The sequence below is a fragment of the Saccopteryx leptura genome, chromosome 7 (genome assembly GCF_036850995.1).
Source record: "Saccopteryx leptura isolate mSacLep1 chromosome 7, mSacLep1_pri_phased_curated, whole genome shotgun sequence".
Lineage (NCBI taxonomy): Eukaryota > Metazoa > Chordata > Mammalia > Chiroptera > Emballonuridae > Saccopteryx > Saccopteryx leptura.
This window is the reverse complement of record NC_089509.1, coordinates 117,646,586-117,670,277: the sequence shown is the minus strand read 5'-3', so window position 1 is coordinate 117,670,277 and position 23,692 is coordinate 117,646,586. Positions and strand designations below refer to the sequence as shown.

Sequence of the window (23,692 nt, the reverse complement as noted above, 5' to 3'; positions counted from 1 at the left end):
CTCGCTGCCCCGGGGTCGGGGAGACCCCCAAGGCGACGGGCACCGCCCACACTGCATGCCCACCGTCCTGCCACACCAGAAAAAGCCCGCAGACCATTCTGAGCCATGGTCCTGGGACAGGCGTGCAGGCCTCCCACAGGCTGAGCTAGGAGACAGAGCTTCATGGAGGGCCCTGCGTGACGCTGGCGATTTCAGAAGTCCACGTCAAGAGGGTTTGAGAAAAGCAAGCAAGCAAGAAGAAAGAAAGAAAGAAAGAGAAAGAAAGAAAGAACGTCACTGAGTTGTTTTTGCTTTTTGGGTTGTTTTTCCTGCTAAATGGGATTTTACGATCTTGACGTGGGGACCTTTAGCTGCATGTTGTCGTTTTTGTCATGACTGTTCTGCTTTCCTCCTGTCCCAGGCCTCCGGGTCATCAGGAATTCAGTGACCAAACGCACCCTCTCCCTCCTGTCTCCCGATGCCAGGACTCCTCTCGCTCTGTCCTCAAGCAGGACGTTCGCCCTACTTTGTCTCAGATTACGCCCCGTTCAGAGCCGGGACCGCAGCCTGCGCGGAGCGGTGGCCGCAGTGCATGCCGGGCCCAGCCGGCCCGGTGCCCACCCTGACCCCGCCGCTTGCCGGCTGTGTGACCGGGGGTGGGGACTTAGCCTCCCGACGCCTTGGCTGCCGTGTACGCAGAGTAGAAGCGGTCCTCGCGCCTTGCTTGTCGATTTCTGTCACATATTAAAGAAACAGACCTGGGTAACCCGTTCAAAATGGTCTTACACGTTGTACACACCTGGATATGTGTTAGCTGTTACTTTTCTTCCAGTTGCTTTTAATCCTGGGTTTGTATGTTCACATTATTCATGATTCAAAAAGGTTTATTTTAAAATGGCCTTTTTTTTTTTTTTTATCAGTTGAAGTTAGCTGAGATCAGAAAGGTTAATGGTCTGGAAAAACAGGCTCACTCATAATTGGCAGGGGAACACTTGTCAGCCTCTTTGCAAGGCAGATCAGCACGTCTGTTGACATGACAGATGCATGTATTTTTTTTTTTTAAAGTATGATCTATAGTACCTATAAAACAACATTTCGGGAAAAAATATTTTAAGCTCTAAGAAGGCTGTCAATGAAGAGACACAGCAAAGCCTAGAGAGGAAGAGCAGAGATTCTAGAAATAGATGCCCCAAGTCCAAGCCCCGGTCTGCCACTTCCTGGCTGCGTGACCTTGGATAAGTCCCTTGACCTCTCTGGGCCTCAGTCTCCTCACATTGAAAATGAAGATAATCATGGTAGCTACACATCAAGACACTGTGGGAAACAAGGTGGTTAACATCGGTAAACCACTGAAAACAGGGCTTCGAAAATGGTGTATGAAAATAATGCCATCGACGTGTTTATTAAAAAAACGTTTTTTGAAGTAGGACACAACAGTAGCTGATTAATCTCCCACCACTAATCAGTGAGAAGACCAGCGGACTTGGTTCTAGCCCGGCTCCCATTACGCAAATTTGAAAACTATTTAAATTATATATTTTTTTAGAAACGAAGCATAACGGACTAGACAATGTTTACTCTTTAATAGTTTGGCACCCACTAAAATTGTGGCATCTTCAAATAAAGACCTCAGGTAGCAGCCCTGGCCAGTTAGCTCAGAGCGTGGTCCCAAAACTCCACAGTTGCGGGTTCAATCCCCGGTCGGGGCCCATGCGGGAGGTGACCGATACACCACTAACTGACTGGGACAACAAATGAATCCTCTCTCTCTCTCTCTCTCTCTCTCTCTCTCTGAAAGCAATCAGTTTAAAAAAAAAAAGATTTAACCTAACTGTCCTCTGAGCAGAGGACAAAGGGACCAGACTCTGGATCTCCGTACAGTGTTGTTTCCACTTCTTTGTCTAGAAATAGATGCCCCAGGCAGGTGGGGAGGTGTAAGCCCGGATATGTAAACAGAGAGACATGACCCTCAAATGGAACGGTGAAGCAAAATGGCTTATTCCCACAGACTGAAGAACGCTCGCTCACTCCTGAAACGCCCCACCCCCGAAGAGCAGTTCCCCCCACAGCATGAGACCCTCCTTCTATCCACGGGCACAGTTAGAGCGAGGCGCACCGCCTGTCCGAGAGCCACGGGTCCCCTGGGGGCTTCCTAGCGCGCAGGGATGTACACCGCTGTTTGCGGGAGGAGGCGTCCGGGCTGGATCAGCTCGGCATTGACCACAGCAAGAGACGCCACAAGATGACCATTTCTTCCACAGATGCCCCCCCCCCCGTCCCCTCGCGGCTGTGTCTTCGCCTTCAGGGACAACAAAAACCCATGAAGAAGAAGCGACCCCCCCCCCCACTCCCACCGACCCAGGACAACGAGCCTCTGGAGATAGCCGCCCGCCCTCCTCACATCACTCACTGGCAAGCGTGTTTTCCGACAGATAAATCGAACAGATTTTTGTTCGGACAAATGTCCACAGTCGCTTACTAATTTGAACATAGATTTTTAAAGACAAAAGCCCATGAAACATTAGCTGAGCATTCTCTAAGTTAATGGGCCGTGGAGTCCTATTTCCCCACAAACCCAGGAAGCGTCCTCGTCTGTCCTGGTTCTTACTGCAACATCAATTATTAATATGTATATTTTTGCTGACGGAGGACCTTGCCATCAACATAGGTTGCGTTATCCAGTTCCGGGTCATTAACCGCAGAAAGCTTGTAAATATAATGGTTTATTCACATGGGAAGCCTTCATTAAGACGCGTAATTCTGCAGCTAATGTATTTCAACACATCGTCCGTCCTCGTGCCCCCTCCCTCCCTTGAATATTCGTAATTTATTTTTAAATGAGTTGCCGTTTATGCGACGACGAGGGGTCCAAAACAGGAGCTTGAGGGCCGTGTGTGGCCAGGAGCCGCCGGGGAGGGGAAGATGTTTTAGCCTCAAGGAGAAGTTGCTCATTAACATAAGGACCCACAGCAAGGATAAGTTTTAAATTCAAACAGCAACGAGAGAAAGCAGCACCCCGTGACCCCCCGGATGTATTTCTGCCAGAGAAAGTCTATATGGAGAAGCACGCATGGGCGCACCCGTATTAACAGCCCAGCGTGGGGTCTCGGGGGGAGGGACTCGCCGGGCCCAGCTGGGGACCCACGCGCTGGCATCTGCGCTAATGCAGGGCGACTCCGGATGGACAACGGCCGCTGAGCTGTGGACCTCCGTCCGTGTCCTCGTCGGCCCCGTGGGACGGTCCCCGTGTCTCCCCCAGAGGCACAGGTGAACAGGAACAAAGCGGGAGACCGTGGCGATAGCGTGCCGCGCTGTGGATGAAAACCCAAGGGCAGCCGGTAGGCATCCCCGTTCCGCCCGGAGGTCATGGGAGCAGGAGCGAGTCAGCCAAACACTTCACAGGAGAGCTCTCGCCAGGGCCTGAGTCAGCGTCACCAATTCATGACTTCACTTCGGGAGACAGGCGGGGAGAAGGCCCCGCTAACAGATAGGTCATCTAGGTGACATCAGTGAACGCAATGTGTTGTAAATTACCGTAAGGACCGTTCAGCTGGGGGGAGGGCGTGGGGGGGGGGGGGACACACAACCGCTGAGACTCAGGCAGAAGGAATCATAAATTAGCACAAGATTTCGAGACAACTGCACGTTCATCAGAGACAAAGGCATTTGGGTCATCGGTAGCGGAGATCCGTTTTGACTTGTTCACGGAGACAGTGAATGTTAAGTCGGCCCTCGCAGGGACGGGATGACAATCTGTACGGGAATTCTAAACCTCTATCTCGTTCACTTACGATGTAAACACTAGGAGGGAACACCACTACCTGGGAGATGGAAGAATCAGAGACTCCTTTAAATGAGTAAATAAAGGAAGTTCCTCCTTCTCCATTTGGGCACAAAGGGCATATGGTCACGTCACGTCTTGGAGCGCCTGTCCAGCGAGGCGACTCCATTGGCTTTGAAGGCTGGTCTGTAAAACGATTCTATATTCTCATTCTAGATTAACTTTTAAAACGACGTTGAAAGTCATTTTAGGGTGGGTTGTTTTTTTCCCCTGTCATTAAAGTCACCCGGTCTCATTATACTAAACTTAAGACAATTGGCTTATTTCCTTAGACTGCCTAATGCATGTTTCTATAAACTATTATACGTGTGATTTTCCTTTCATCTCTTTAACTTGATCTTCGCGTCATTAAAGCGGAGGCTGAATTCCAGCAACATCTGGATTGTGGTTTCAAGTTGAGAAATCGCTCCCAGGGGTTCGCAGGTATTTCTCGGAGATGAGTGTGTGTGTGTGTGTGTGTGTGTTTGTGTGTGTGTGCGCGCCCACGCGCACTTGTCCCGTGTAACTGTCTCATCCATTTGGAACTTATTTTCGTATACGACGTGAATTGAGTCTTTAAGATTTCCCTCCCCGAGTAATTGATCTAAATGTATAGTTTTGTCAACGTACACAAGGCCTCGAATGTTGTCACATATTAGTGTCGCTGCTTTTGACGTGGACCCGAATGCTTTTCCTGAATCCCGGGATTTTCTTTACAAGGCAGCTCCCCGGCTTTCCTGGGTTCCGTCTGCGTCGAGGTCGGGACCGCTGGTGCGTGGCCGGCGGTCACCCTGACCCCACCGCCAGTGCCAGGCTGCTGGAGGGGCTTTGCAGAGCGGGCTCCGCTCACTCCTCACAGCCTAGTGCTGCTCCCATCCGAACGAGGGGGAACCCGCCCCTTCAGAGCGTCAGCGCCTTGTGTGACCTCACCCGGGTCGCACGTGGCACAGCCCCCACATCCCGGCGCACGGCTTTGGGTGAGAGACACCGGGGGTGGTTTCCTAGTGGCCCCTGCCCCTTGCCAGCTCTGTGCGTTTGGGAAAGTCAGGTAGCCTTTCTGATTCCGTGTCCTTCCATGATGGTGACGCCTGCCCGAGGGGGTGCGGGAAGGGCTGAGCACTGCTTCCTTAGAGGGAGCCGCCCCGGGAAGGCTCAGGGGGTGATCCTTGCTTCTGCAGCTTTGGACTCCTCTGTTAATCCTCCCCTCCTCCTCCCTCCCCGCCCACCACCCCTCCCCCTCCTCCCCGCCCACCACCCCTCCCCCTCCTCCCCCTCCTCCTCCCTCCCCGCCCACCACCCCTCCCCCTCCTCCCTCCCCGCCCACCACCCCTCCCCCTCCTCCCCCTCCTCCTCCTTCCCCGCCCACCACCCCTCCCCCTCTTTCCCCTCCCCCTTCCCCTCCTTCTTCATCCTCATTTACATTTTGCGGGCCTTACAAGACTCTTTCACAGCTATGTAACGGGGACAACCTAACCCACAAAACATTATGGTGGCACTGGCTTAGCACCCAAAGTGTTCATGAAACATCCACGAGCCCACGCCGATGTCCATAGATGATGGAACCCACCAGTCAGGGCCGCAGGAGAGACATGTCTTCCATGCAGAAGAATTCCGAAGTGTCTCGGGCTCTCTGCCGCCGAGGCAGTGGAGTTGAACCCCCACTCCGTGAGGGGGGCCTGTGCGCAGTGCCTCCCTTCGGAAGGAGATGGAGCGGAGGTGGGGCCGGTGGCCCTGGAGCGGGACGCCTGGCAGGTGCCACGTAAGCCAGGTCACCAAGGTTAACAGGTCGCTAGTCGTTGCTCTTGACACGACGTGAGGAAAAGGACGCTTCACCTCTTGGTCTTCCTCCTGATAACCCAGGACCCCCGTCTGACCGCTGCCGGGGAGAGCTGGTGTGTCAACAGAACTGGTTCTCTTCATAAAATCTATGTATTTTATTTTCCGTGCATTGGAAAGCATTATTTTGGAAAGAGACCCGTAGGCTTCCCCAGACTGGCGCAGGTCTCTGAGGCCCAGAAAGCGTTGAGAAGCACGGGTGGGTGTGAAGGAGGACCGGAATCGCTGATTCATTCTCCCGCCCGCCTCCCTGCCACCCACCGCCCGGCCCCTGTGCACTTCAGTGCCTCAGCTCCCACGTCCCCTCTTCCAGGAACGGGAGGTCCCTGCCCTGCTTCCGGCTCAACAGAAATCCTGTTGAGGTCAGCGCTGCCCTAGATTCTGCGGGCTCACTGACCGTTCCATACCAGGGGGCCTCTTGGGGAAGGAAGGGTCACAGAAGGCGGGCCGTGGGGAGGGCACAGATGACCCAAGAGTGAGGGGAGGACCTGCAGGAACTGCAGGGCTTTCTTCTTGGGGGTCCCAGGGCTTTGCTGGTCATGCTTAACCATGGCTCGGGGGGGGGGGGCGTGTGCATATACCATTTGATTGACATGAGGATGTGCACATTCCACTTGCTACTAAGAGGAAGATACACGCTCCTCCTGGTTGCCAACCCCACGCAGGCAGCTGTCCATTCTCTCGGCGTGCTGGCCTTGGCTGGTGCTGGACTCTCTCGCCTCTGTCGTCTGTCTGGTAAACGGTTGCGTCTAATGAGTGAATGGAGTTCTGGTGTGGACGTTGATGGTTATTTTCATTTGCATTAAGAAGCTAAAACTGACATGACGAAAGGAGGCTGGAACTTCCCTCATTCATCTTTTATTTTCTTATTTTGTTTTATTTTTTTAAGTCGGGCACTCCTTTGCTGAATCAGATCACAGTGTTTGGAACCGGAAGGGTGTTTCCTCAGCTCTGTGTGCTCTGCACAGTGTAACCGGTGCATGCTGTGTGTTGACCTGTGTGGCTGTTTTCTGTCACTGAAGTCTAGATGGTCAAATGAGAGTGATACACAAAGTCCTGACTCCCATCGGTCGCTGGTTCCCATGGGGCCACATCCCCACCCCCACCGTAGCCAACTCCAGGTCCGACCTCCAACGCACACGCTTTGGGGAGCTGCGCACAGTCACACGCCATCACGGGGCACTTTCCCACGCAGAGACGCAGCGGACGTGCGTCGTAGCGTCAGGAGCATAGGTCATGGCCCTGGCCAGCTGCCTCGGTGGTGGAGCATCAGCCTGGCGTGCGGAAGTCCCGGGTTCGATTCCCGGCCAGAGCACACAGGAGAAGCGCCCATCTGCTTCTCCACCCCTCCCCCTCTCCTTCCTCTCTGTCTCTCTCTTCCCCTCCCGCAGCCAAGGCTCCATTGGAGCAAAGATGGCCCAGGCGCTGGGGATGGCTCCTCAGCCTCTGCCCCAGGCGCTGGAGTGGCTCTGGAGTGGCTCTGGTCGCGACAGAGCGACGCCCCAGATGGGCAGGGCGTCGCCCCCTGGTGGGCGTGCTGGGTGGATCCCGGTTCGGCGCATACGGGAGTCTGTCTGGCTGCCTCCCCATTTCCAGCTTCAGAAAAGTACAAAAAAAAAAAAAAAAAAAAAAGAGCATAGGTCATGGTAAAATCCAGGGGAAACTGGCTGGGAAGTGGTGTGTTTTTAGTACTGGTGGCTCTCATTTTTACATAACTTATTTAACGATAAGTTTACCTAATTCTGCCTTCAAAAATGGCTGCTTAAGACCCCGGCTTACCACAACTCCTGAAAATGTACCCGTAGGACCTCATGAGCCATGGCGGGCTAGCTCCGGCGGACCACGGACTTGGGCTCTTCGTTTGCCGAGTGACCAGGGCTGAGTCTCTGAACTCCCCCCACTCCTCAGGATCCCTCCCTGGGAAGGGGGACTGGCTCCCCGCGCGCTCAACGCGGGGTTTCCTGGCACCAGGAGCCCCGCGCACGTCTTCCTCCTCCCCCGGGTCCCCGCGCGCTCATCGCATCCAAACCCTCCGCGTAGCCGTAGCCCTTCCATCCATTCTCCGCCCTTGCTTCAGACCCAGTCGTGCGTTCCCCGTCTCCTGGGGATCTCTCTGGGGTGTTAGAGAGTCGGAGTCACGTCTCCACATCATCCTGTACTTTCTCGCCCACAACCCTCCGCCGAGGCCGGACCAGCGCCGCGTGCCGGGTCGGCGCTGCAGCGAGCGGCCAGGCGTCGGTCCACTTGCTGAGCTGCAGGTTTCGAGGGAGAGCATTCCGACAGTAAGACACACCCACCGGCGTGGTGACCGTCAGTCTGGAGTCGGCAGCGGGCTTCCTCCCTTGGAGGCCTCCCACGACAGAACAGACGTTTTCAGAGCTGATTTGGGTTTCGTTTTTCTTGAAACCGGAGCACTCCGCCTCTCGCCGCCAGCCCCCGGCCGGCTTCAAATACTTCCCTGTGCTCCATGGACTTTGTTCTCCTGGTCGCCGAAAATATTTGGAAAGGGTCCGCTTTCTGTGGCCTGCCTGGTTTCGGTTTGTTGAATATGCATTTCCCGAGCGCACTCTCCCGCCCCGCCCGGATTCTGGGAAATGGCACAGAGTGGGCCCCCGTCCTCCCTCCCCGTGGCAGGGAACCGCGCTGTCGGACGGACGTCCCTGCCAAGTGGGATCCGTGTGTTCTGGGCGGACGTCGGCGGGCCTTTGGTAAGATACCACTGGAGGGACTGACCTATTGATTCGCGTCTGACCGCCCTCGCGGGCTCTGTAACCTCTGTGACCTCACACCTTCTCGCTTGTCCGTTCAGAGCCCGCCTCCCCCGTCTCACGGAGTCAGCGCGACCATCGTCCAGGCCGAGAAGGTGGCCTTCCTGCGGAGCGAGGTGCAGCTGAGGCACGAGGAGGACTACAGGGAGGCCCTGGTCACGGTCACGGACGACCTGCGCGCCGTCGAGGGCCCGGACATCCAGGAGACCCTCCGGGACCAGATCCGGCGCTGGTTCATCGAGTGCAGGTGAGCGCGGGCGGCGTGGAGACCGGCCCTGGCCGTCTCCGTGTGCGGAGGGAGGCCCCTGTGCGTGGGAAGCTCGGAAGCACGTCGGTGTGGATGCACGGGGTTTGGGGCTTCGTGGCAGAAAAGTGAAGTGTCAAGGCTGTGACCTCAGGAACTGATTTTCTGTAATGAAATTGCTGGTATCTTTTTGTTGTGTGCGTAGAGGGGGTAGAGGTCGGGACAAACGGAAGGAAGGGAGAGAGATGAGCAGCATCAATTCATCGTTGTGGCTCCTTAGTTGTTCATTGATCTCTTTCTCATACGTGCCTTGACCAGGGGGCTCCAGCAGACCAAGTGACCCCTTGCTCAAGCCAGAGACCTTGGGCTCAAGCCAGCAACCATGGGGTCATGTCTGTGATCCCATGCTCAAGCCGGCAACCCCACACTCAAACGGGATGAGCCTGTGCTCAAGCCGGCAACCTCAGAGTTTTGAGCTTGGGTCCTCTGCGTCCCAGTCCAATGCTCTATCCACTGCACCACCATCTGGTCAGGATCTCTCTCTCTTTTTTTTTTCATGCGGTCCAGATCATGGCTCTCTGACCCGGGGAGTTGAATGTCATGGCTCCCCAATCCTCCCGCAGGCGGTCAGAGTGATAACTAAGGACACAGACCGTGGCCTTGCTCTGGGAGAAATGGCCGTGTCACCTGCGTAGTCGTTAATGTCTCTGCAGGTCCATGTCCTTATCGGGGACATGCAGACCGGACGCCTGCCACTTCGTCAGGTTGTTAGAAGTACAGAGCACTTAGACCTCGATGTTGGGTCATAGTCTTTCTACTGTATAGTGACCATCTCCTTATTCAGATGTCCCTTCCACCCCCCCCCATAAAGGACGAGTCCCCTCGGACGCGCCTGTCCCGAGGACAGAGTAAACTCCACGGATCCACAGTGACCCGTGCAGGCTCCGGCATTGCGGCCCTTCCGTCTCACCCGACGACACAGCCCAGCCGTGTGTCCGGAGGACATCGGCTGGGGGTGGGTTTGTGCGGTCGTGGAAATGTAGGTAGAAAGGCCCCCCCCCTCGCATGGATTGCGCGTCGTCTGATTCAGTTTGGTTGGGTCACAGTTACAACCCTCCCTTTCGGCGTGAGTGAGGGGTGATGTGCCCTGTGCTCGTGACCTGCTGCGGTCAGGACCTCCTCCCTTCTCTCAGGACTTCAGAGAATAGGTGTCCGCAGAATTGCTTCCTATAAATGACATCGGTCTTTACTTTTATATTGACATTTTAAAATCCAGTTTATTTTTAGGTGACCAAACCAAGTTGAAAGTGCAATCGAGAAACCCAAGTAAGCTAAAATAATACATAAAATACACACACAACATTCATACACATACACACCTGTAACTGGTCAGTTATATATTTGTGCAGGCGTGGAAAATTTCCGGAAGCAGACACTAGACGCTGTGGGCATGGCCACCTCTGGACACCAGAGCCGTGAGGTTACCCTTTATATTACATTCCTCTGTGCTTTCGAGGTCTTTTTCAGTAAATGTTATTTTTTATAATCAAAAGCCCAGTGAAAAATGTATTAAAAAGCAAGCAATGAATTGAGGATAATCCAAATAAACATTTAAAATTTTAAAACACCTTGATGTGTGTAACGAGACCTTTCCCACACTGTTGGAAATCGGCTTTTGATTAACCCTTTGAGTAGCACGAACGTTCATGTACGTCCTCGTGCCTCCTGACCCTCCAGAGTACGATCGGTGTATTTTAAAAATGTGTAAGGCAACATTAAAAAAAAGGCACATGTATGTTCTTCTTGTTTCCATAAATTGGTTATCAAACAAACATGATTTTAAGTTAATAAAACTAGAACTAGTTTCATTTTCTGGAAAAAGAAACACCTCACTCCGGGGGTCAGCGAGCATGAAAAGAACTCACTACTCAAAGGGTTAAAGACTGGGGAGCCGTGACTCGGTCGCCCCGCCCACCTGGGCTCCTGGAGGGTCCTGGGAGACTTCTGCAGGCTCTGCTGTCAGCCTGGGAACCGGGCTCCCTTTGAAGACGAGGCCCTCGCGGCCACTCCCTTGGGGGACACTCATCCTGGCTCCCCGACCTGACAGGTGGGCTGCTCCCTTGTAATTCACGAAAAATGGAGCGGTTCCGCTTTTGAAGTGATGGAAGGTCGAGGGCGAATTTATCTTCCTGATTGGATTACATTTATCTGATGGATGTTGATAAAAAATTCTTTTCCTTGCTCTTTTAAATCAAAGACAAATCAAAAGCAAATATTGTCTTTTGAAACACGGAACGTGATCAATCCTCAGGCGAACTTCAAACAGGGCAGGCACACAGTGACAACTTAAGAAATTACTAGAGGTTACAATCCATAGGCACTCCCACAATTTCAAATACCTCTTACCTCATTTAATTAATACTTAGAGTTGCTAAAAAAAAGAGGGGCAGGGTTATACTCAGATTTGCTTTATTTTTAGGTCAGTTTTTAAATCATTTTAAAGGAAGTCTTTTTTTCCAGCGTTGAAAATAATACATGCTCATTGCGGAAAATTCATAAAACAGAGACGAGTTTGAAGAAGAACATGAAAACCATTTGTAGTTTTTGTGTACGAAGGTGACCAGTACAAAATCTTTAGTATATTTCCTTCCAGTCTTTTTTTTCCTTTTTCATCTATATTTTAATTGCAGTTTTATGAATTCTTTTTCTAATTTTCAGAAATTTGATACTTGGTTTCCCCGTGTCCTTAAAATATTTTCCAAAAGAGGTTGTTCGTGATTGCTTAACACGCGCCGTGTCTCACGGGCGAGGGTGCCCTGGGTAGTCAATTGATTGTTGTCTTTTCCATCTTTTGTCCATTGATAAGAGAAAATGCTATCTCAGTAATCTTTTTTCTTTTTCTGAAGCTGGAAACGGGGATGCAGTCCGACAGACTCCCGCATGTGCCCGACCGGGATCCACCCGGCATGCCCACCAGGGAGCGATGCTCTGCCCATCTGGGGCGCTGCTCTGTTGCAACCAGAGCCATTCTAGCGCCTGAGGCAGAGGCCATGGAGCTATTTTCAGCGCCCAGGCCAACTTTGCTCCAATGGAGCCTCGGCTGCGGGAGGGGAAGAGAGAGACAGAGAGAAAGGAGGCGGGGGGGGGGGGGGTGGAGAAGCAGATGGGTGCTTCTCCTGTGTGCCCTGACCAGGAATCGAACCCGGGACTCCTGCACGCCAGGCCGACGCTCTGCCACTGGGCCAACCGGCCAGGGCCGCTATCTCAGTAATCTTTTAACATGCACATGTTTTATTAATGGGGGGAGGATTGAAGGGTCTTTCTGGGGGGTGTTTGTTGGTAGCATTTCTTCTTCTGTGAACATCCCTGTCATTTACCAGCCACCTTTTCTGACGCCTTTTTAAAATGACCTTTACAATTGTACATATCTCTATATACATATATTGATACCAAAGCTGTATTCACGTTAGTGCAATCATGATTCCCAGTTATCACTTGCCTTGTATCTTTTTAACTGGCAATAGGACAGCTACAAAGGGGAGGGGGGGTCAAATGCACAGTGACGAAAGGAGACTAGACTTGGGGCGCAGGCACCCAACACCCGACACAGATGGTGTATCATATCATGTTATTGACCCGTGTTACTCCAATAAGTTAATGAAAAATTTAACAATAAATAGATAGGTAGATAAGTAAAAATAAAGAAATAAAAATTTAAAAATAAAACGAAGAAATCAGCGTCAAGAATTGACTCCCCCAAACCCCTCAGGGTGACAGAGGGGAGCGTGAAGCCCGGGAGCTGCCCGCCCACGGCCAGCCCATGGCACTGCGGGCTCTTGTCACCGAAGAGGTGCCAGTCTCTTCCCCAGCCGAGTGGCTGTCCAACTCTGAAAACCAGGGTCGATCCCAGACCTTCGGGTCTTTGCACACTGTCCCGTGGGGGGGGGGCGCTGCCGTGTCTCCCCACCTACATCCTGTTACCTGACTTGTTAGAACTGTCCCTGACATCCTGTTCATCCTTCAGTGCGGAGAGGGCGATGTCCCCAAACGGGGGACAGCTCTGGGATGGGCCCCAGGGCACGGCTGCTCCAGCAGGTCCCCTGTAACCCGCGGATTCTTCAGGAGTCTGAAAGTGCTGGAAGTTAAGGTGCCTTCCTCCAGGGTTCACGCCGACAGGCAGTCAGCCAGGAGGGAGGGTTGAGGGGAAAGGCTGGGGTGGGGGTGGGGGTCTTCAGCCACTGAGCCCGGTTGGGAATAGAAACGCCACTGCCTTTTAATCTCACGATGTAACAGTATCTAATATGCGATCCATCATTTTAAAAACACGTTATAAATCATACACACACACACACACACACACACACACACACACACACACACACACACATACACGAGCAGAGGTCTTAGAGCGAGGCGGCCTGGGTTCAAATCCCAGCTCTACCACTTGCTGTGTGAACTTGAGCCAGTTACTTAACCCACTGTGCCTTCATCCCCTCTTGCGAAGATGAGGATGTTGCTAGCACCTTCCCTGCAGGTGGGACAGTGTGAATGGTGACCTAGGAAGCCACTAAACAGCGTGCGGCACACGGCTCCCCCCGCCCACCCCGCCCCCGCCCCCAGCTCCGGTGACGGTTTTCCGCCTGCGGGAAGGCCGCTGCCCGGGTCTGGGGCCCTTTCTATTCACCCCGTGAAGTGTCCTCCCAGAAGGCTGGGGTTGCCAATCTAGCAAAGGAGGGACTGGCTGGGGATGGGGATGGGGACGGGGGTGGGGGGTGGGAAAGGGCCGTGGGGGTGGAGGGGGGGTAGATAGAGCTGAGGGGATAATAACAGGGCAAGCAGACAAAATACAGACAGTGTGGAATGTGCTGGAGCCCCGGGGCCGGGAGCCGCCCTCTGCCGCTCGTCCATCCGCAGACGTGCATTCCGGCTGGGGCGGGGTGGGGGGGTCTTGGAATGCTTTGTTTCGTTTTTCTTCATCTTTAAATTGAAGATATAATTTAAATGCTGTCAGACGCACCCTTTGTCAATAAGCTCTGCAAGTCAAGCTTTGTCACTTTAAGGCAGGTGGGTGTGGGGGGGGAGCTCCAGACTCCTTTTCTCACCCTGCGCGCCCCCCCCCCAGGTTATACCCACCTCGGGCTGCGGGAATTCCACGGGAGGGACTCCTCTAGAACTGGTTGCGGGAGCGGAGAGCGCGCATGCAGGGCCCGGCGGGCTCCCGGCCACGGGCAGGAGTAGAAGGTGTTTGGAGCCAGGGAGAACGTCGGGTGTCCCCTGTAGACCTGCAAGGCCACGTGGGTCTCTCCTGGAGCCTGGGCCCACACCGCCTCCATCACTGTCCGCTCCCTGGGACGCAGGCCCGTCCTCCGACGCCCGTGTCTCCCCACGGCTCCTTCCCACGGATGCTCTTATGGGATCCCCAGGCTTAGAAAGGCTGAGTGAGGTTCTCTTACTTAGGGGGTTCATGGCTCAGGAGAGGCAGGGCTGGAATTCACACTCGGGTCTCGATTCCAAAAGCCACAAAGCGCCCAAAGCTAATCCTGTCCCGAGCGTTCCGGAAACCTTGTCCTGTGGGTCCCCAGGTCCACGGGGCAGTGAGCCTGCTGTGTTGTTTTCTGGGAGAAGCTGGTGGGCACCAAGGCCAAGGGGCTCGTCAGTGCACCCTGGGAACCCAGGGACCCGGGGGGTCCCCTTGTCCCCGACTTCTCCTCTTCCTCCCACCTCCAGACACCTCCACGCAGAGCTGGTGACGGCCCCGTGCAGAGGAGAGGAAGGGAGAGAGGAGGGTGACTGGGTCTGAGGAAGCTGGCTGGCCTAGTTATGTTACAGACCAGTGGTCCCCAACCTTTTTTGGGCCACAGACCGGTTTAATGTCAGAAAATATTTTCACGGGCCAGCCTTAAGGTGGGATGGATAAATGTATCACGTGACCGAGACAAGCGTCAAGAGAGAGTCTTAGACGGATGTAACAGAGGGAATCTGGTCATTTTTAAAAAAGAAAACATCGTTCAGACTTAAATATAAATAAAACGGAAATAATGTAAGTTATTTATTCTTTCTCTGCGGACCGGTACCAAATGGCCCTCGGACCGGTACTGGTCCACCGCCCGGGGGTTGGGGACCACTGTCCTAGAAGACAATGCCGATTCAGGGAAGTCAGGTGACTTGGCTGAAAACTTGGGTCATTACCGGCAAAAACAGAGTCCCGGCGTGCAAGTGAAGACTTTCTGAAACGCGAGCATTGGGTGGAGCCAGACCTGGGGCTCGGGGGGGGGGGGGGGGGGCTCAGAGCTGCTCCCTGGGAGGACTTCTAGGGACATCGAAAGAAGCCACCGGAAGGCTCACAATAGCCATCTCTGGGTGGTGGGATCACGGCTTTGTTCTTTTCTCGTATAATTCCAAGTGCTCCACGCGAAGCACGCGTTCCTTTCAGAAAGAAGAGAGAAGTTTCCAGGGACCGTGGGGGGGGGGCGGGGCACACAGGGAGGTGAGTGCGGGGCTCACTGTTTCCATTCTCAGAAGCAGCCGTGGTCCATGGCGGCCCCGGGAGCACGTGCGGGTCCCCAGACGAGAAGGCAAACGGCACCCTTCCGCTCAGATGACCGGGGACATAAGGCGAGGAGGGGTGAGAACGGAGGCCCCGCATTTCCTCCGGGCCTTCAGGACAGGTGCACAGCCCCGTGACATTGTGCCTTTTGATGTCATTCGTCACGGTAAATCAAGTTAAGAACACCCAGCCGCCACAGGCTCTTGCAGTCTCACCAGGCTCCAAGCCACGTTGAAAAGACAGGCCCAGGGGCTCATTTGCAAATGCCATGGACACGCTCCCCCTTCTGGGGGCCTGTGGAATGTTCCGGGGGACTCTTGTCTTCTCCTGTCCCCAGCGCTGGACCTCTGTCTTTCCCTCTGGTGGCAAGCCTTTGCGGGCGGGGCGGCGATGCCTCCCCGGGGCTTCTCTGAACTGTGCACAGGGCCTGGGGTCCAGTCCACGCGATGCCCGCGTGAGCTGAGCCAGTGGGCGGTGAGCAGCGGGGGATCCAAAGAATACCAAGAGGAGCTGAGCCGGATGGCGGGGCATGTCACGCCGGAGCGCGGGCCAGAACCGGCTGTGTTGAAACACCGAGTCCGGGCCCAGCCCCACAAGTTCATTTTCAGGTGGTCTCAGGTGGGACCGTGAGACCGTTCCATCTATTAATTTATTATTTTTTTTATAAGAACACTTAACAGAGGATCTACCCTCTTTGCAAAATTTGGCGCACACGATACACGATTATTAACTACAGGCTGTGCGCTGTGCAGTTGGTCTCTGGGACTTGCCCATCTGTACGCCGGAACTTGACCCCTCGAAGGACACCTGCCCTGCCCCCCGCCCCCTGACCGCCGGCCCCTGTGGACAGCAGCTCTGCTCTCTGCTGCTGTGACATTGACATCTTAGGGTCCCGTGCAAGTGTATCGTATAGTGTTCATGCTTCTGCGCCCGAGTTATCTCGCTCGGCAGAACATCCTCCGGGTTCACCCGCGTGGTCGCAAACTGCAAGATCTCCTCCTTTTCGGTTGTTGAATAATAATCCATGCTAGGTGGACACCACATTGTCTTCATCCGTCTATGTGTCGACAGAGGTTCAGGGTTTTCCCCTGTCTCGGCTGTCGGGAGCCGTGCTGCAGTGCACCTGGGGGGTGTAGAAAAGATAACACCCGCTCACACTTGTTCGCGGCCCCGTGACCCGCGCACACTGCTACCGCGCTCACGCACGCATCAAGCCCTTCCTGAAACACCAGCTAGATGTCCGGCAGCCGCCCCAGCTCTGACACGGCGTCGACGTGGCTCCCAAGCCCTCGCGTGGGGGGCCCTGTCCCACAAGACGGCCCCCCAGCCTCAGATGCTGGTCACAGATGCCAGCTTGTCACCCGTCCTTCTGATTGTTCGGCTGCACACCAGGCTTTCGGCAACTACTTCCTTCGGTTGGATAAGTTGCTAAAATGGCTCCCAGAACTCAGGGGAAGGCATTCGCGGTTGATCGTGAAAGTGCGTGGTGAAGGAAGCAGGTGGGCATCCCGGTGGAGGAGGCGTGTAGCGCGAGGCACGCCCTCCCATCTCCAGTGTCCCCAGTGCCCGCGGCACCCAGACGTGCTCAGCCACCCAGAAGCTCCCTCTACACCCGTGCTTTGGGGATTTTTAGGGAGGCTTGCCCATGTCATCAAGACTGACCATTAACTCAATTTCCACCCCTTCTCGCCTTTCTGGAGAAGAAAGGGTGAGTGAGGTTGAAGCTTCCTAGCTTCTGATCATGACCTGGTCTTCCTGGTGACCAGCCCCCCACCCCTCAGGAGGCCACCCACGGTGGCCTCAGTCGAACAAAACACAGTCCTGTCACCAGGAGATTCCCAGGAGTTTGGGAACTCCATGTCAGGGAACCGGGGTCAAAGTCCAAACATTAGGTCCCCGTGCTCTGACCACTCAGGGAGTCACCAGTGTGCACATAACTCTTCCAGCTCCTGATCGTGTTTCCTCGAGGTAGAGCCGGAGGTGGGGCGGCTGGATCCTGTGGTAGTCTGATGTTTAACTTTGTGAGGAGCCTCCATGCCGTTTCCCATAGCAACCGTCCCAATCCCCCTCTCCACCCACGGTGCACGAAGGTCTCTCCTCCTCCTCCTCCTCCCACGGTGCACGAAGGTCTCTCCTCCACCGCCCTCGCCAGCTCTGCCATCCGTGGTCTCCCTGCGGACGGACGGCCGTCCTCACGGGTGTGGGGTGGTGTCTCGCTGTGCCTTTGATCTGCATGTCCCTGGTGATTAGTGATGTTGACTCCTTTTCACGTACCTGTTGTCCATGTGTGTGTCTCCCTGGAAGAAATGTCTGTGCACGTTGCTTTGCCCATTTGTTTCAATCGGGTTATTACTATTTCGTTCCGTTTCTGTTCTGGCTATCACACTGTAGGAGTTCCTAACGTATTTCTGGGTGCTCACCCCTTATCGGAGCTACGGTTTGCAAATACTCCCTCCCATTCCACAGGGTGCCTTCCTATGTTGTCGTCCCCTTTGCTACACGGAGAAGCATTTTGGTTTGAAGAAGTTCTCGGAGCAGAGGTAGAATTTCTAACGGGCTCCCGGGAGATGCAGATGACCCTAGTCCTTCCTGGGAACTGGGTCTGGAGTAGCCCTGGGCTGGGGGCACTGCCGCCCTGTGTGCACCTGCTACGGAGGCGGGCTGGGGGCACTGCCGCCCTGTGCTACGGAGGTGGGCTGGGGGCACTGCCGCCCTGTGTGCTCCTGCTACGGAGGTGGGCTGGGGGCACTGCCGCCCTGTGTGCACCTGCTATGGAGGCGGGCCGGGGGCACCGCCGCCCTGTGTGCACCTGCTACGGAGGCGGGCTGGGGGCACCGCCGCCCTGTGCGCACCTGCTACGGAGGCGGGCTGGGGGCACTGCCGCCCTGTGTGCACCTGCTACGGAGGCGGGCTGGGGGCACTGCCGCCCTGTGCTACGGAGGCGGGCTGGGGGCACTGCCGCCCTGTGCTACGGAGGCGGGCCGGGGGCACCGCCGCCCTGTGCTACGGAGGCGGGCCGGGGGCACCGCCGCCCTGTGCTACGGAGGCGGGCTGGGGGCACTGCCGCCCTGTGTGCACCTGCTACGGAGGCGGGCTGGGGGCACTGCCGCCCTGTGCTACGGAGGCGGGCTGGGGGCACTGCCGCCCTGTGCTACGGAGGCGGGCTGGGGGCACTGCCGCCCTGTGCTACGGAGGCGGGCTGAGGGCACCGCCGCCCTGTGCTACGGAGGCGGGCTGGGGGCACTGCCGCCCTGTGCTACGGAGGCGGGCTGGGGGCACTGCCGCCCTGTGCTACGGAGGCGGGCTGGGGGCACTGCCGCCCTGTGCTACGGAGGCGGGCTGGGGGCACTGCCGCCCTGTGTGCACCTGCTATGGAGGCGGGCTGGGGGCACCGCCGCCCTGTGTGCACCTGCTATGGAGGCGGGCTGGGGGCACTGCCGCCCTGTGTGCACCTGCTACGGAGGCGGGCAGGGGACACCGCCGCCCTGTGTGCACCTGCTACGGAGGCGGGCTGGGGGCACTGCCGCCCTGTGTGCACCTGCTACGGAGGCGGGCAGGGGACACCGCCGCCCTGTGTGCACCTGCTACGGAGACGGGCTGGGGGCACTGCCGCCCTGTGTGCACCTGCTACGGAGGCAGGCAAGCGGAGAGAGTCACCTAAGGCGTGGCAGAACGCCACGGGAAAAATTGAAACCAGCGTTTTCCTGAGACTGCGAAGCCCCAGCCCCACTGCCTCTGCTGAAGTCACTGTCCTGGGGAAGTCAGACGCTGGGGCCGTGACAGAGGACAGACCATTTCCTCGTACAGAAAACCTTTGGGTTTATTTTAGGAAGCTCTCAATTTCTGTGTCATAGGCCGACGGATATCAATATGTTGCTTCAGGCTGCAATTATTGCACCTTTGAGTTTTATAAATCTGTATCCACCCCTTGATCAAATGAGGTCCGAGGACCTTCGGCATCAAGCTTTATGCCCTTCTCTAGGATTCCCTCTCTTGCTGTTTATAAAAGGTTGTTTTTGAAGGTAGCACACAAGACATGACTTTAAAACGCACGTGTCTGAACGTTTTGCTAGCTGATACTCCTCCTCCTCTCGTTCCCTGCGCTGCCTGGACTCCTGAGTTCGGATGGGGAATGACTTCTTCCCTTAAACCAGGAAGGCGGAGCATGAACGGTGCCCGGAGGTCTGCACTCCGAGCCCGTGCGGAGGAACGGGCGGCAGCCTGTCTGGATGGGAAAACCTTCCCCCTCCTTCCCAAAGCGATGTTCTTGCCCCTTGCCCCAGGAAGGGTGTGTGTGTGTGTGTGTGTGTGTGAATTTTTCTATACAAATAAATACTGAAGACACAAAGGTGGGCCCTGGCCGGTTGGCTCAGTGGTAGAGCGTCGGCCTGGCGTGCGGGGGACCCGGGTTCGATTCCCGGCCAGGGCACATAGGAGAAGCGCCCATTTGCTTCTCCATCCCTCCCCCTCTCCTTCCTCTCTGTCTCTCTCTTCCCCTCCCGCAGCCAAGGCTCCATTGGAGCAAAGATGGCCCGGGCGCTGGAGATGGCTCCTTGGCCTCTGCCCCAGGCGCTAGAGTGGCTCTGGTAGCGGCAGAGCGACGTCCCAGAGGGGCAGAGCATCGCCCCCTGGTGGGCAGAGCGTTGCCCCTGGTGGGCGTGCCGGGTGGATCCCGGTCGGGCGCATGCGGGAGTCTGTCTGACTGTCTCTCCCCGTTTCCAGCTTCAGAAAAATACAAAAAATGAAAGAAAGAAAAAAAGACACAAAGGTGGAAAATAAGGCAGACATATCATTTTCTCAACAGAAGGGTAATAACCCAGAGTGAAAACAGTCACCTGGGTAGTCAGTGCTATATCCGTTTCTGTTAATGAAATCAGCGTGGGCTGGGGGTCGGCAGGGCAGCTCCCGGAGGATTCCTGCAGCGTGCGCAGAGGGGAACGCGTTCCCACCAAGACGGGAGCTGCTGTCTTGAGTGATAACCACCTCTCATGTCCCGCTAATAAGTGGAAACACCGGCGAATGAGCCAGACCGGCTCCCGTCCCTGGGCCCCCGGAGAACTTGCCATACGGTGCCGTGCACTCTCCTCTTCTCCCCCCCCCCACTCCGCCTCAGAATCGGGGAACCCCTCAGTTTCCCGAGGAAGACCGCGGTAACCAAGTCCATGTGCGGCCAATTGCCTTTATTGAGTGTCAGCGGATTTACAGGCAGCGGGTGACACTCGCGGGGGCTTCTGTGCAGCCGCTTCCTTTAGAGCTCAGGAGGGATTTACGAGCCTGCTGACGTTAATAGAGGTGACAGGATGACTTGAAGGGGGGGGAGGTGCCGGCCGGAAACCCCTCCGTCCATCTATTTCTCCTACTTGATGAAACGCAGATCAATCTCTGTCCGGCGTGGTCTGAAGTGGTGGGACGCAATGCAGCTCGGTGTCAGACCCGGGGGGGGGGGTGCATCATGTTGGTGGTTCTGCTTTCTAAATCACCGCCGACTCTGGAGCCGGCCGTTCTCACCTTTGTGCAAGAATTCTTGACAATATGCATAAAATTTTTTAATAGCTCCCCCCCCCCAACTTTACCAAATGTTCCCTAGCTCGCACTTACAGAAAGTTACAGGGCATGGGTGTTTTTCTCCTCAAGCTTCCTCAGTAAGAGAACAGAAAGGCAGGTGGTAGGTTGAATGCATTTTTTTTAATGTTTCCATTGACTTGATAGAGAGTGGGAAGGGAGGGAGGGAGAGAGAGAGAGAGGGAGAGAGAGAGAGAGAAGCAATAACTCGCTGCACTAAGTGGTGTCATCTAGCTGTGCTCTCGTTGGTTGCTTCTCGTCCTGCCCTGACCAGTGGTCACACCCAAACCGGAACCTCTGGCATGCCAGGTCCCCCCTTTCCCACGGAGCCACCCAACCAGGGCCTGAATGCCTTTTGTAAGACAGTAATGTTAACCATTGAATGGATTCCGTGTGCCATTACCGGGGCCCCTCCCCCCACCAGCCTCTGTCACGTGGAAATCATAGAGCTTTTAGGGCCGAAAGGGACTTAGAGAGTCGGCTAACAGGCACACAACGCTTACTTTCTCATAGCTGAGCGGGCCAGCCTCCTTCCCCCGCACCACGTGGCAGGGAGGGGAATCAGCGGGTCCCCACGCGGCAGAGCGATTTTCCAATCACACTGCCAGTCAGTGTAAGTGCCCCAGGGTTCCTTATTTGCAAGAAAATGCTGTTTCCATTACACATCTGGCCTCCCTACCGCCCGGCCTCCCTAACACCTGGATATGGCCTCTGAGGCCTTATTTTAAGGTTCGATCGCTGGAACCCCAGCGGACAGAGCGCTTTCCATGGGCTCAGCTGTGCAGGGTCCCGGGTCCCGGGTGGAGTGCCAGCAGAGCCAAGGCTGCCGGTGCGCTCAGAGCGTGGCCCTGCTTGGACCCGTCTCAGACCTGCTCAGGCCTGCCCACCGCGTCCCCTTCCCTTCTCTGTCTCCGTGGTAACCTCCCTGGGGTGCATGGCTTCCCAGTCCATCACACTGCTGACAGTGTGCACGGGAGACAGCTCAGGCGCCACGTGTCCACACTGCGCTGGCACCCCACCCCCTCCAGCTGCTCCCCACAAAGCCTCCCCTCCCGGGTGCGTGGGGGACCCCCCCCCAGTCCTGTGGTGTGATCTCTGCCTCCTCTCAACCCAGACCCAGTGATGAGGCGCTCTGCCTTCAGACTCCCCCAGACCCAGTGATGAGGCGCTCTGCCTTCAGACTCCCCCAGACCCAGTGATGAGGCGCTCTGCCTTCAGACTCCCCCAGACCCAGTGATGAGGCGCTCTGCCTTCAGACTCCCCCAGACCCAGTCATGAGGCGCTCTGCCTTCAGACTCCCCCAGACCCAGCCCTGCTCAGGCCTCCTCTTCCCGGCCACCTGCGCCCAGCGCTGAGCCCGGCAGCCCTGGCCCGGACCCCTGCAGCCCCGGCCCGGACCCCGGCAGCCCCGGCCCGGACCCCGGCAGCCCCGGCCCGGTCCCCTGCAGCCCCGGCCCGGACCCCTGCAGCCCCGGCCCGGTCCCCTGCAGCCCCGGCCCGGTCCCCTGCAGCCCCGGCCCGGACCCCTGCAGCCCCGGCCCGGACCCCGGCAGCCCCGGCCCGGACCCCGGCAGCCCCGGCCCGGACCCCGGCAGCCCCGGCCCGGACCCCGGCAGCCCCGGCCCGGACCCCTGCAGCCCCGGCCCGGACCCCTGCAGCCCTGGCCTGGACCCCGGCAGCGTGCACGCTCGTCACTCTGCTCCTACCCTCTGCCCCCAAATCTGTTTTCAGGATGATGGCAGTGTGTTCGCTGTCGCTGAGTGACAATATCACCAGCAGGTCGGTGGCCTCCGGCAGCACCCCCGATGACCGCACAGTCTCCGTGGGCAGGGGGTGCGGGCGCCGCTTAGCTGGGCTGTCGGCTCAGGGTCTCACAGGTGCAGCCAGGTGGCGGCCGGGGCTGGGTCTCATCGGCTTCCGCACTCCTGCGGCTGACGGCGCCCTTCAGTTCCCGTGCCCAGCCACACCGGGGCCTCGGCTCCTTGCCGGCTGTTGCCAGAGGTCACCCCAGCCCCTTGCCAGGGGCCCCTCACGATGGCAGCTGGTTCCATCAAGCCAGCCAGGGAGAGTCTGGGAGCAGGAGGACGTTGCAGCCGTATCACACGCACTCAGGGAAGTGGCAGCCCTTTGTCCTGCTCTGATCTGTTGGTGACAGGCGTGTCCCAGGTCCTGCCCCCACTCAAGGAAGAGGAGGTAAATACAAGGTGGTGTGAACAGCGGCAGGCAGAGAACCTGGTCTCCTTAGAGTCTGTGCACCACAGAGAGCAAGCACCTTCCTTTACAAGCTCCAGGCAGGTCATGACCCGCCAGGAAGGTGAGTCTGGGCTCACTGTTCTGTGGCCAGGGACGGCCCTGGGTTCCCCGTGTTCAGATCAGCAGGCACACCTCCCCTCAGAGAGCAGGGACACGCCCCCGTCCCCCCCAGGCCTCCTCCACCGGGAATTCCAGCGCTTGGGAGACCCACCACCACAGCTGCACCCCCTGAACTGTCGCCTGTGGGAGTATTGTTTTCCATCTCGGGGATCTGGGAGAAGGGGGGCTGGAGGCCTGTGCAGACCCCCCAGTTCAACTGAGATTTTAGACGGTGCTGTGGGACTTCCCAGTGCTACAAAATTAGGCCACGGGTGTTTGTCCCCCGAAACGTAAATAGTTAAATGGTAGGAAAATTGGAGATTTTTATACATCAATAAAAACATTATGATCACTTGGGGTTGGTGCAGAAAAATCATTCAATAAAAATCAGAAACCCACTTCTGATTTTAAAAACTCAAAAGCAGAAAGACGCCTGACCAGGCGGTGGCGCAGTGGATGGAGCGTCCGACTGGGGTGCCGAGGACCCAGGTTCGAGACCCTGAGGTCGCCAGCTTAAGCACGGGCTCATCTGGCTTGAGCAAAAGCTCACCAGCTTGGACCCCAGGTCGCTGGCTCGATACTCG

At 56.4% G+C, this 23,692-nt stretch overlaps 1 protein-coding gene across 4 annotated transcripts in view; it reads left to right on the top strand.

The window, feature by feature from the left end:
- Positions 1-23,692, top strand: part of IQCA1 (IQ motif containing with AAA domain 1) — a 149,764-nt gene that overhangs the window by 32,438 nt on the left and 93,634 nt on the right. For all 4 annotated transcript variants that reach the window (XM_066345176.1, XM_066345178.1, XM_066345175.1 and 1 more), the window contains exon 6: positions 8,445-8,650. In XM_066345176.1, the coding sequence (XP_066201273.1) occupies positions 8,445-8,650 (206 nt within the window). The remainder of the gene's footprint in view (positions 1-8,444; positions 8,651-23,692) is intronic.